The sequence below is a fragment of the Ambystoma mexicanum genome, chromosome 9 (assembly GCF_040938575.1).
Source record: "Ambystoma mexicanum isolate Mex_15411 chromosome 9, UKY_AmexF1_1, whole genome shotgun sequence".
NCBI classification, from domain to species: Eukaryota; Metazoa; Chordata; class Amphibia; order Caudata; family Ambystomatidae; genus Ambystoma; species Ambystoma mexicanum.
Window position 1 is genome coordinate 712,581,596 of NC_090931.1, and position 12,244 is coordinate 712,593,839.

At 48.8% G+C, this 12,244-nt stretch overlaps 1 protein-coding gene across 6 annotated transcripts in view; it reads left to right on the forward strand.

Annotated features, from left to right (window-relative positions):
* Positions 1–12,244, forward strand: part of PIKFYVE (phosphoinositide kinase, FYVE-type zinc finger containing) — a 1,728,392-nt gene that overhangs the window by 1,011,055 nt on the left and 705,093 nt on the right. For all 6 annotated transcript variants that reach the window (XM_069615606.1, XM_069615608.1, XM_069615605.1 and 3 more), the window contains one exon: positions 4,632–4,789. In XM_069615606.1, coding sequence (XP_069471707.1) covers positions 4,632–4,789 — 158 coding nt within the window. The remainder of the gene's footprint in view (positions 1–4,631; positions 4,790–12,244) is intronic.

Here is a 12,244-nt window from a genome sequence, read left to right on the forward strand (position 1 = left end):
TCGTCTGCCAGACGGTTTAGTGACCCAGGAATGTAAGAAATCTGATAATCATATTGCGAGAAAAGATAGGCTCAACGTGCTTGCCTGGAATTAGAACACTCCATTTCCTGGAGGGCTTTCAGGTTCTTGTGGTCAGTCCTGATAAGGAAGGGATGTCGGGCCCCCATGAGCAGATGGCGCCATTCGTCGCAAGCCAATTTCATTGCCAACAGCTCCTTTTCTAGGACAGAATAATTCAATTGACTGGGTGAGAGTGTCTTGGATAAGTAAGCTACCGGATGTTCCACTCCACCGACAGCCTGAAGTAGTACCGCTCCGATGGCAATTGCAGAGGCATCGGTCTCCAGGATGAAGGGCTGAGTTTGGTCCGGGTGTCGGAGAATCGGAGCTGAGCAGAAGAGATGTTTGTGCAACTTGAAACTGTTCTCGGTATCGGTGGACCAGCGGAACGGCGAGGCCTCCTTCTTGAGTAGGCGAGTGATGGGGTACACCACTTCCGAGAAGTTGGGGATGAACCTTCGGTAATAGTTGGAGAGTCCCAGGAACCTCTGCACCTCTCGGACAGAAGTGGGGGCGGGCCATTCGAGAATGGCCTGAACCTTCCTTTGATCCATGTCTATTCCTTCTTCTGATAACTTGTAACCCAGATACTGCACAGAAGGTACCGCAAATTTGCACTTCTCGGCTTTAACCAATAGCTCGTTCTTCTGTAGACGTTCAAGAACTTGAGTGACTTGAACGATGTGTTTCTGTAAGTTTGAGGAGTAGACCAAGATATCATCCAAATAGATGATGACAGAAGTGGAAAGCATGTCAGAAAACATTCTGTCCATAAATCTTTGGAACGCTGCAGGAGCGTTAAACAGTCCAAATGGCATCACCTTATACTCGTACAGGCCGAATGGAGTGCGGAATGCCGTCTTCTATTTGTCACCTTTGGAGATTCTGAGCAGATGGTATGCGTTTCTGAGGTCGAGTTTAGTAAACATTCTGGCTCCTTGTACAGCCTTGATGATATCGGAGATCAATGGCATGGGATAACGATCTCGGATAGTCACCTTATTTAGACCTCTGTAGTCTATACAGGGTCTAAGTTCAGTGGAATCCCTTTTCTTGATGAAAAATAAGGAAGCCCCTGCAGGGGATTTCGAAGGCTGAATCAGCCCATTCGTCATATTTGTGTCCAAATAGTTACGTAACACAAGCTTCTCCGTAAGTGTTAAAGAGAACATTCTGCCGAAGGGTACTAGTGCATTGGGTACCAGATCTATGGTACAGTCCTCGGGCCGGTGGGGTGGCAGTTTGGAGTGAAGGCTTTCTTGGAATACTTCGGAGTATTCCAAACAAAAATTGGGTAGTGCAAAAACCCCCACGCAGTTGGAGGTGTGAGCCGTAATAGATTGAGGGGCCTTCTGACTCTTCGGTGGAAGACAGTGTTCGGTGCAGTATGCAGAACAGAAACTCAGCTGGTTATTTGTCCAATCGATTTGGGGATTGTGTCTGTGAAGCCATGTGATCCCCAAAATAATTGGAAAATGTGCAGCCCGCATGATGTCGAACCTTATCACTTCCGAGTGCTGAAAAACTGTTAAGGATAGCTCTTCAGTGGTATGGGTGATGAGTCCGGATGATAGTGGAGAGCCGTCAACTCCTTCTATATACTGACCTTCCTTCCGGGGTATCCTGCGTAGACCGACCTTATCGGCCCATAGGGTATCAACGAAGTTTCCTGCTGCTCCGCAGTCCAATAATGCAAGAGTCTCCACCTTCTCGCCTTCTATCATGATGATAGCTGAAACTACCATGAGTCTGGAATCTTCCTTGGAGTTAGAAGAAGAAACAGTTAGAGAAACATAGGGACGAGTAGACAGAACTGGAAACCCCCGGACACTAGTCCCTATTGATGCTGAGGGTGATCGTTTCCCTGCCTCTTGTTAGGCAGTTCTGTGCAGTCTTTTAGAAGGTGTTGATCCGACCCACAGTAAGCGCAAAGTCCTTTTTCTCTTCTTTGTCGTCTTTCGGCAGCAGTCAGGGGTGCTCTTGTGAAGCCAATCTGCATCGGTTCCTCTGAAGCGGCAGCGGGAGAACGACTAGGGGGAGAGTATGTCCGAGAATCCGGGAGGAATCCTGAGCCCCTTTGTTTGCGTCTTTCCATCTTCCTTTCCTGTAGGCGATACTCGATATGTAGTGCAGCAGTTAGCAGGTCTGAGAAAGTAGGTGAGCGAGTAGATCTGGCTAACTCATCCTTAATCTCCTCTTTTAGACCCCTTTGGAAAATGGCATACTGTGCCGGTTCTGGCCAGCCTGCGCCAGAGGCTACTGTTTTGAAAGCAGAGATATATGACAGGACGTCCAAAGAACCTTGCTTTACATCCAACAACTCTTCAGAAGCAGTAAATGACAACTCTGGGCGTTCGAAAGTCTGTCTCAGAGAATTTTGGAACGCTGCGTAATCTTGGAGAATGGCATTGTTGCTTGTGACTAGGGGAGTGGCCCAGGTCAGAGCGTTGCCTGTCATGTTCAAGATTAGGAAGCCTACCTTCGCTTGGTCTGTAGAGAAAGTGCGGGGTCGGAAAGTAAAGTAGACGGTACACGCCTCTAGGAATTCCTTCACTTTCTTGGGGGCACCATCGAATTTTCCCGAGGATAGTGTTGTAGGTGGTAGTCCTGGAGGAGGAGGTTTCCGGGCGGATACCATTTGTCTATGGAGGGCGTTCTCAGCTTTGACTCCCTGAAGCTCCTGAGACATGACTTGAATTGCCTTCCAAAGTTCTTGCACTTGCCCTTCGGCTGACATGGTGTCTTTCTTTGGCGTTGCAATCTGTGACAGTTAAAGTGCCTGGTCTCCCTTTTCTCCCCCTTCTGTCGAACTCTCCTCACCTGAACCGCCGGAATCGCTGTCGGGGTCCTGCAGACGCGTCGGAGTAGATAATCCTTCTCCTTTTTCCGATGAGCTTGCTTGTCACGGAGGGAGGCCACCGTGACCGCTGAAGAGAACAGCTGTCCGAGGACCTCCCTTCTGGAACCAAGCCAAAATAGGGGAAAAACCCCAAATGGGGAAAAACCCTTGGACTCCTCTGGTCTGTAGCCCGGAAGGCGTAGCTCCAGCAGAAAGTAGACTTTCAGATGGGTAGGAGGTAGATAGTAGACTGGATCTCTATGCGTAGCTGAAGGCAACAATGCAGCTGAACAGGGGAGTCCTGTCGTGGGAGCAGGAAAACCCACCAGACAAGGCCGCAAGCGGGGCAAGGACCGGAGGAGAGGTAAGCAAAGGAGAAAGGCGCCAGGCAAGTAGCGGAGAGAGAAAAGAAAGCGCAGGGAAAGGGGCGGGGCCTATCCGCGGGGACGGAGCAGCAAGAGAAGAGAAACAGAAACCGCCGAGGCGCGGCGGCAGCAGAGAAAACTGGAGGGGAGAGAAAGCAAGAAGAACACTCGCTGGAGGGCGCAAGTGACTAAGCCTGGACAGAGTGAGGCAGGAGCGAAGAAACCCGGAAGAGCGAAAGCTTCCAAAGGATAGTTGCAACGCAGGGACCGCTGGGCCGGGAGAGTAGATATACTCCCAGCGGCCCTGCGCTACAAGGAGAAAAAAGTAATGGAAACAAAGGAGGGACTAGTACCTCCCGTACCTACGTCCCAAAACCCAGCGCGGAAGAAACCGCCAGTCGGAACGCCTGCGGGTGACAGGCAGAGGGGCGCTTTTAGCCCACCGCCGTGGGTGCCTTTGACATTAACAGCCTGCATGCCGCGCCTTCTCCCGCTACGCCAGCTCGGGGAAGTCCTTGAAAGACTCCCCCGAGCTGGCGTGGTGGGGGGCTAATGGTGCCTTTTGCCAAAGGCACCCGGGGCGGAGGGGCGCTTTAGCCCACTGCCGTGGGTGCCTTTGACATTAAAAGCCTGCATGCCGCGCATTCTCCCGGTACGCCATCTCGGGGGAGCCCTTGAAAGACACCCCCGAGCTGGCGGGGGTGTTTTTTACTAAAGAAATCGGTATTTGGTGTCAAAAAATCGGTAGGCGGTAGGACTGCTTAAAAAGCGGTATCCTACCGCCTAAATCGGTAGGGTTGGCAAGTATGATCCTACAACCTACACCACACGCTTGTGGTGACCCATATTGTAATTAAAGTGGTACTTATGTATTGTATCTCATCCTTGTATATCTGTGTAATATTATCCTTGTATATCTGTGTAATATCTCTGTTATCTTGTAAACTACATTATATTTTGGATCGTACCTTGTAACAATGTAAGCTGAAAACTTCCTTGTCCTCGTGCCCTGATACCCTTGGTTCTGGCGCGCGTTACAAATAAAAAAAAAAAACAAACAAAAATGTCCAAATGCAAGTATTGTTGTACTACATAGGAGAACCCTTTTAGCATTCAAAGGATACCTGATCACTTCATATACATCAAGAAGCTATGTTTCTGCCATTAATCTTACAGTTTCATAAGGGGGTCACCAACAAACTAAACAAGCTGTGTCCATGACAGAGTCAAATTTAAAAGTGTCTGTTAATCAAGGTTTCTTGTTAATCTCCACTTTATAATGGCTTTTAGGGTTTGTATTTTCTGTACGCAGAATGTATGTTGTATACCTTGACCAATGGATATTAAATATGTTCCTTCCTTTGTAGATGGAAGAAGTTGAATTCCGAAACTGGGTTGAGAAAACGCAGGCACGGATGATGTCTTCATCCAGTATGGGGACCCCACAGCAGATGCAGTCTGTGTTTGAGTCTCTGATAATCAAGAAGCAGAGTCTATGTGAAATGCTGCAGGCTTGGAACACCAGGTAAATGGCATTATCCACCTAATTTTGGTGTGCTCTTAATGAAATGTAGAATATATTATGACACTGTCCCATTTGCCCTGTTAACCACTCTTACAATGGAAACAGAGAATTATTTTCCATTTCCATAAAATCCTGGCAAGCAGAGCAGCAGTTCAAAGAACTAGAAGACTGTCTGGAAGAAGAGTATGGGGTAGTCAAGGCGCATGTACAGTGGTAGGAGTGGGTGTGAAGAAGAGGCCCTTGTTGGAAGCTGTCAAATGCCTCCTGTGGAGACAGTGATAGTAGCAACAGTGCTGAGATGCATACGTTTTTCTGATTCACTTGAGTGCCGATTGAGGAAGTAGCTACAGAAACATTGATGGACACCAGCTTGAAGCGATCGTTCAGGCCAGAAGGAGCCATCCTCTCCTAGAGGAGTACGTAGGTGGTACTTGATATATTTGGAAAGCAGGGACCCTAAATGAAAATATACAGAACCTAACCAAGTTTAATCTGGAGCAAAATATATAGTTGGAGTTGTGGTTCTATCAAACCAGTGAACTGTATGAAGGGCTGATTGGCTCAAGGAAACCAGAGAAGTATTACTTTAAAGAGAACTTTGGTTCTATCTAACCAGTGACTAGGAAATTGGGACATACTGTTACACTTGGCCCTTTCGTTTTGCTTTGCAGAAGACTCAACAGGCTTTACCTCACTTGAGTTAGTATATACTAAAAATCTTTGAGTCATGCCAGATATTCTCTGAGAAGAATGGGAAGAACAGGAGAATGATCAACCAAACCTTCAAAGCTTGTACAGAATATACAGGGACATATATGAGTACTAGGGCAACCTGTCAAAGCAAACATAAACACATTGTGATAGTTCTCTTGCCAGACCATGATAACATCTTCCACCTCAATGGCATGGCCTGTAAGATCACAGAAGTTATCCTACAATAGAAATAAAGGTTACACTAACCGGACAAATGGAAAAGGGACAAGATTTATCATATTGACTGGTTGAAGGTTACGAGAGAGTGAGACCCAGAACTAGAACTGTTGAGACTGACTCAAGTGGACCACAGAAACATTGCCTTTTGGGAGTTGTGGTTCACTCATTCAAACGAAACCCCACTCTGACTGACCCAAAGAAATCAGAAAAACATTTCATTAACTACAAGGAATTAGTGCACAGGTCCTGACTAATGGAAATTAACTAGAGGATCATTGCTTATCGGGAGTTCTGCAATATACAGCTATATTACAGTAATTTTCATATGGTTTTCAGAGTTCCCAAATTGTAGCCATATAAATCAGTAGGCTTAACCCAATATCCTTCCATTATGCTGAAAAGGTAAGCAAGACTTGCAGGTGTGAGATTGACCACAACTGCCCAACTATGAAGTCTTGGGGACCCCAGCAAGAAGAGTGCCAGACCATGGTTCTAGAACCAGAGGCCCATCAAATGATTACTGCAATATGAGGTTCCCCTGCACTAGTTATGGGACAGGGGTCTGATGAGGAGATTGTAACAGCGCCAGCACTGAAAGAGCAGGCAAAGAGAAGCCCATAAGCAGGTCCATGTGATTCTGGGGAAAACTGAGTGTCAACCAAGCAGCAGCAGAAGATGGTTCCATGATGGAGAGTAGTTGGAAAAGACAATCCAGTAAGTCCCATGAAGGCACAGGGTCGGATGGAGTGCAGCAAGACACCAAGCGTTCCAGCCAGGCAGCAGCGACTCCCACCTTGTGTCCAGCAAGGACGGGAGGGCTTCTAGGCAGCACCAGGACTGCAGATTAAGAGATTACAGCAATGAGAGCTGAAGGTTTCCAGCAATGAAGGCTGTAGGGATGGAGGCAAGCAGCAAAAGATCCCAGTAGAGTTTCTTCCAGAACAAAGTCCAGGTATGTTCCAAACGGATCCGAGGAGGATACAGGCTCTCCCCTATATTTACACATTGACCCAGAGGCATAGGCTACATGTCCCACCAATCTACAGGCATTCAAAATTCTAATTTTGGTGGCCAATGTGAAGAATCTGGGCTATTCATCCCTTCTCCCCAGAGGGCAGCCACCCCTTTGAGACTAGGGCGGTGAGCCCGCTCAGCAAGACCCTCCCTAGTGGTCTGGGCAAGTGGGACCTCACAGAGCACGACTTCCCTCTTGGGGACAAGGACTCCCATTGCAGTAAGGAACTCCATGTCCAGAACACTCTAGCCACCTACATGGAAATCAGAAAGACTGTAGTTAACCCTGTTTTTGATCTACCGAATAGTGGCCATTCTTCAGTCTCTTTGGCTTCAGGTAATGCTGGATTCCGCCTGAATGTCACAGTCAAAGAAGAATGCCAAACCTTTTTTATTCATGACGAAGAACCCTGAATGGGGAGGAGAGAATCCTTTGGCTGGAAGACGTTCAGGAGGGGCAGAGCCACACTAGACCACGGAGCCAGCAGTAGCATGGAGAGTGAACGAGACACTCGCAAGACGCTGGTAGGCTGGCATGATGAGCAGCAAAGAGGCCTGGTTAAAGATGGAGACGGGGATGGTAAAGCAACATTCTCACCTGGTGGCGCAACCACACAGAAGCCGGGGTGGTCTTGGGGCCCGTTAACTGACGCCGAAACCAGACTGCAGTGGAGAGATCAAATCCCTCAGCTCCGGGTGAGAAGTTGCCAAGCTGAGCGGTGGAATGAAAGTGAACTCTCCACAAAAGGTAGCACCGTAGAGAGGGGCGAACAATGTGATTCGAGGCTGGGAAAGCCACAAGTGTTACAGGAACCGGATCAACCCAACTAGAGGGAAAGCAAGCCTTTCAGAGTACCAGAGGGCTTTGGGGAGCCCGGAGAAACCGAGAGACTTTAATATACAAAGTTGTGAAAGCCGTAAAGGTCACAGGAGCCATATAAACCTGAGCGGGAAAACGCCCTACGAAAAACTAACTAAAACAAACTTGTCAGAGGGCCAGAGGACTTTGGGGAGTCCAAGAAACACGAAATATAACAGGCAAAATTGGAGGGAGAGAGAACCTGGAGTGTTCCAATCCCCGAGTGTTTATAAAAGAAAACAAGATTGTTGACAAATACCAAGTTGAAATTGATGGAGTTGTGTAAACAAAACGTTCTTTCCTGAGGAGAAGGAAACTATATGAAGCATGTGAAAAGACTTTAAAATAGTGGCATACAAAACCTGCAGAGAGGCCGAGGACTGTAAGAAATTGATTAACTTTGCCAGAACTTGATGAACTTTTAAAACGTGCATGGAGAAGTGATCCTAGTGATTGGACCGAGAAGAAGCCAAAAACAGAGGCTATTGCTCCAGCCTTTTTGTTAAGGTTTCTTAGTGGTCGGGCCAGGTAGCTGTATATGATTTGAACCAAAGACATTTTCTTTTGGGACATTTGATGAGCACCATTCGTTTTTTGTTTGTTAGGCAGGGAACTTCCCTCATAGCACTAGCGCTAAATAGCTGTTTTGCCATTTATTTTAACTAAACAACCATGGGGCGCTGTTGCACCATGGCCAAGATGTCAGCTCTAGTCTAGAGCTCCCAAGTCCATGGTCGATTGGGACAGTGCTTCTCCTGCTTTAATTCATCCTGCTGCAGCCTGGAATATACGCTTTGCTTCTGACACCTTTGCTGACACCCCGGTCCTTTCCTGCTCTCGGACGGTGGGGGGGGGGGTGCTTAGGACGGGTGTTCGGCGCTCCGGCGTGTGTGAGGGACGACGCATACTGTTGGATTACCGTGCCTCGGCCCAACTCTGTGAATCAACCGGCATTCACAGCATAACTGTTGCGGCGCGCCCTGGCACACAGAGGTACTGTTGATTTCCACCCCCCCCTTGGGGAGCACCACCCGCTGTAGTGCACCCTCGTACCTTGAGAGGATCCCAGAGACACTGCGCCCTGATGTGAAGGGGACCAGCGCGTACTACACGTGGTCTACTCCCCGGCTAGATGTGGGGACAGGGACGTGGCTTCTCCCATGTGTGTATAGTGAGCCTTGATCCTTCAGGACACTGTTGACTTTGTGTTCCCCTTCCCCTTCTCTGAGAGGCACTGTCAGCCCGACTGCGCCCTGGAGTGTTCCCCGCTGGTTGCTGCATTGCCCCGGCTGTCGGGCCACAAGACCGGATCACGCTGCCCGCTGCAGCTCCCCCTCTGTGCCCAGAGGTGCACCTTCAGTGGCCCAGCATTTGTGGCCACCGCGACTTCCCTGCTGCCGTCACGGCGGGCAGACTGAGGGACACTAGAACTGCACTGCGCTGGCGGGACAATCATTTCCCGCTACCACACATGACCCAGACAGGCTGCCTACGGAGTCCAGCAAAGGTGGTTGCGACATAACGTGGACTGAGTGGTGCCAGCTGCTTGCCAACTGGGGGACATTTACTTGGCTCTCTCCGTCTCCTCGTAATCTGGGCAGCTTTCACCCCTTGGTCTTCCCCACCTTGTGGGTCAACCCTGGGCCCTTCCAACACCTGGAGCACTGGATTGGGTTCCTGAGATATCACTTAGCCCATAATTGGAGGCTGCGGACCCCTGACTGGTTCAACACTCACTTCAGGAAAGATCATTGCGCTGCCCTAATGCACACTTGACCTTTTGGGATTATACTGACTGGGTAGGAGCTAAATACAACACCGGCTATATACCCCCCTGCATCCTGGGACAGTCACAGGGCGGCACACTTTCATACCGTTGTAGCTCAGGAGTGGGGTGTTTGCCATGGCTCCAGGCTTAGTTCATCTGAGCTGCCCTGAAAACTTTGTCTATTGCGCCTCGTAGGGGGTCCCTTTCCCACCAACAAATACCGGACCATCTACACGAGTACTGTGCTACCTTGCGCTCTGGGAGTACCTCAGCGGTCCGCACAGAGAATGCAGGCCCTTTGGACTGCCACTGTTCTTCTACTTCAGCACACCACAATGACCTCATAGCCCAAATATTGTTCTGAGACTTGGGCGACCACTTCTCTGCCAGCGGCGCAGCAAACCACTCCATTGCTGGGAGCTTGAACTGAGCTGCTAGGACTCTCTTGCATTACCACAGCTGGGCTGTGTGGGATCCCTCAGATAGGGCTCACGACACAAGTAGACAACAGCCGGCCTGAGTCTCTCGCCGACTGTGGGGAGTGCTCCTGGCCCAGGGATTGCTGCCCTAAAGTCCACATTTTTTACAACATGACCAAAGGAGGCACCAAGAATCAACGCTCAATAAACCAATATACCAATTCCCCCCCAAATCATCGATAGCCAGTGGATCATCCTCAGGCATGGATGTCACGGTGCTCCCGGCACTCAAAACTGGATGACATTACCACCATTATTGACTCTATAAAGGTGCGTATCGTCAAAACAGGCCATTGACTGACGGAGGCTGAAACCCGTGTGGGCACTGTGGAGAATGATGTCTGCTATGAGGGATGAACTTGCTGCTCTGTCCAGGAGGGTGCTGCAGGTAGAAAAGAAGAATGAAGATCTCTATCCCACCGTATCAACATACGTATCATCAGGGCCCCTGAGAGCCACAGAGAAAACTTCTGGAGCAGTGGATAGAGTCTACCCTACTCACACTCCTAGGGAACCTGACATTGTCACCACAGTTTGCGGAGGAACGAGCCCACAGATCCCTAGCACCCAAGCCCAGGCCGTGTGCGCCTCTGCAGCCTATCATTGCCCGCACCCTCAACTACCGCGACAAGCTTCTTCGCGCAGCTCGAGAACAAGATTTGATGCTGGGTTCAAACAGGATTCATGGTTATCCCGACTTCTTGGTGGCTGTCCAGCAGGAAAGGAAATCCTTCTTGGTGGTCAAGAAGCGACTCTGTGACGGCAAACCTGAAATAGGCGATGCCGTACCCAGCAAAACTGTGCGTTGAGTGGAACAACAAGACCTACTTTTCACGCTGCTTGGCGAGGTTATGAAATTCCTGGATGAGACCTTACCGACTCCCTGAACACTGGGGGTAATACCCAGACTGACCCTTGCGGGAGTGTCTAGCTCTCCTTTTGGCCTACACACCTTATGGTTTGCCCCTTGTGGCAAAGCTACGTACCTTTTCCTCCCATGTTGATGTCCCTAGAGGTGGTGAAAGTATACGCTTATTTACGTGTTCAACTGGTAATATGTTGGTTTCCCTGACTGGGGTCAATTTTATGAATAGCATGTGAACAATTATTCTTCTGTCCGTACTGAAGTCCTAAATTGACACAGTGAGTCCATGCGACAGCTTCCCCCATGCAATGTTGCATTGATAAATTGGGGTGGTATTTGTGGGAATGCATCCCCCAAATTCCTAGGAGGTGAGGGAGGTGGGTGCCGAGGGATGTTTGGGGTTATTGTTAAAATGTATAAAATTGCACTTGGCGCCCACAACGCTTACAATGTAAAGATGGATGAGAGGGGCGATCTGACGGTTGGGAGAAGACTGGGTTTTGATAATAGGCGAGCAGGCAACGTGAATCCTCTGGCATTCAGATGGGAGATATAATCTGCCTAAATTGGAACGTCTGGGTCTTGGGTAACTCAATTAAATTACGGAAAATACTCCTATACATTGAGTGACACAAAGTCCAAATTCTATACTTGCAGGAGACACATGCTCTATTGCCAATTTGTGAGGGGTTTGCTTGAAACTGGGGGAACAACCGATTTTATATATCCTACTCCTCACAATCTAGGAAGGTTATGATATTGATAAATCGATCTGTCCCATTTCAATGCAGTCAATATGCGTGCAAACCCACTGGGCAGATACATACTGGTGTCCGGGACCCTTGCAGGCAGGAAGATGCTGTTGATGAATGTATATGGTCCCAATGTGGATGATCCCCAATTTTACACAGATATTTTACAGGAACACGCTCGATATCCACTGGTTCCTATTCGATGGAAGGGTGACTTCAATACCATCTTAGATTTCTAGTTGGATAGATCTACGAACACTCAGAGCCCCTTCCCGAGCCGCCTCTACTATTAAGGAGGGTCTGAATTCTCTGAAACTCGTTGACGCCTGATGCTCACTGCACCCCTCTGACCATGTATACACTTTCTACTCCTCTGTCCATGACTCCCTTTCTCGCATTGACATGTGGGTTATTTCTCATACACTACTTGGTGGGGTTGTGGATCTCTCCCGCGCCTACTCTGACCACTCTCCGATCAGTATCTCCTTGAGTTTACCTACACTCCAGACCTCGAAGTAACTGGCGCTTTAAATCACTAGCCCTGCAAGATGTTGCATTTAAGTCCACTGTAGATGATCACGTACACTTATTTTTTCAGAAGAATGCAGGCTCAGTACCCTCGCCCAGTACACTCTGGGAAGCCTTTAAGGTTTACATTCAGGGAATCGCAATGTCCACAGAGTTTAGGGTCCTCAAGACAATTAGACACAATATAACTCAATGGGAGGGTACATTGCGGCAACAGGAACTTATGGGCGACATAGATTACTTGCAGGTATGGCGCG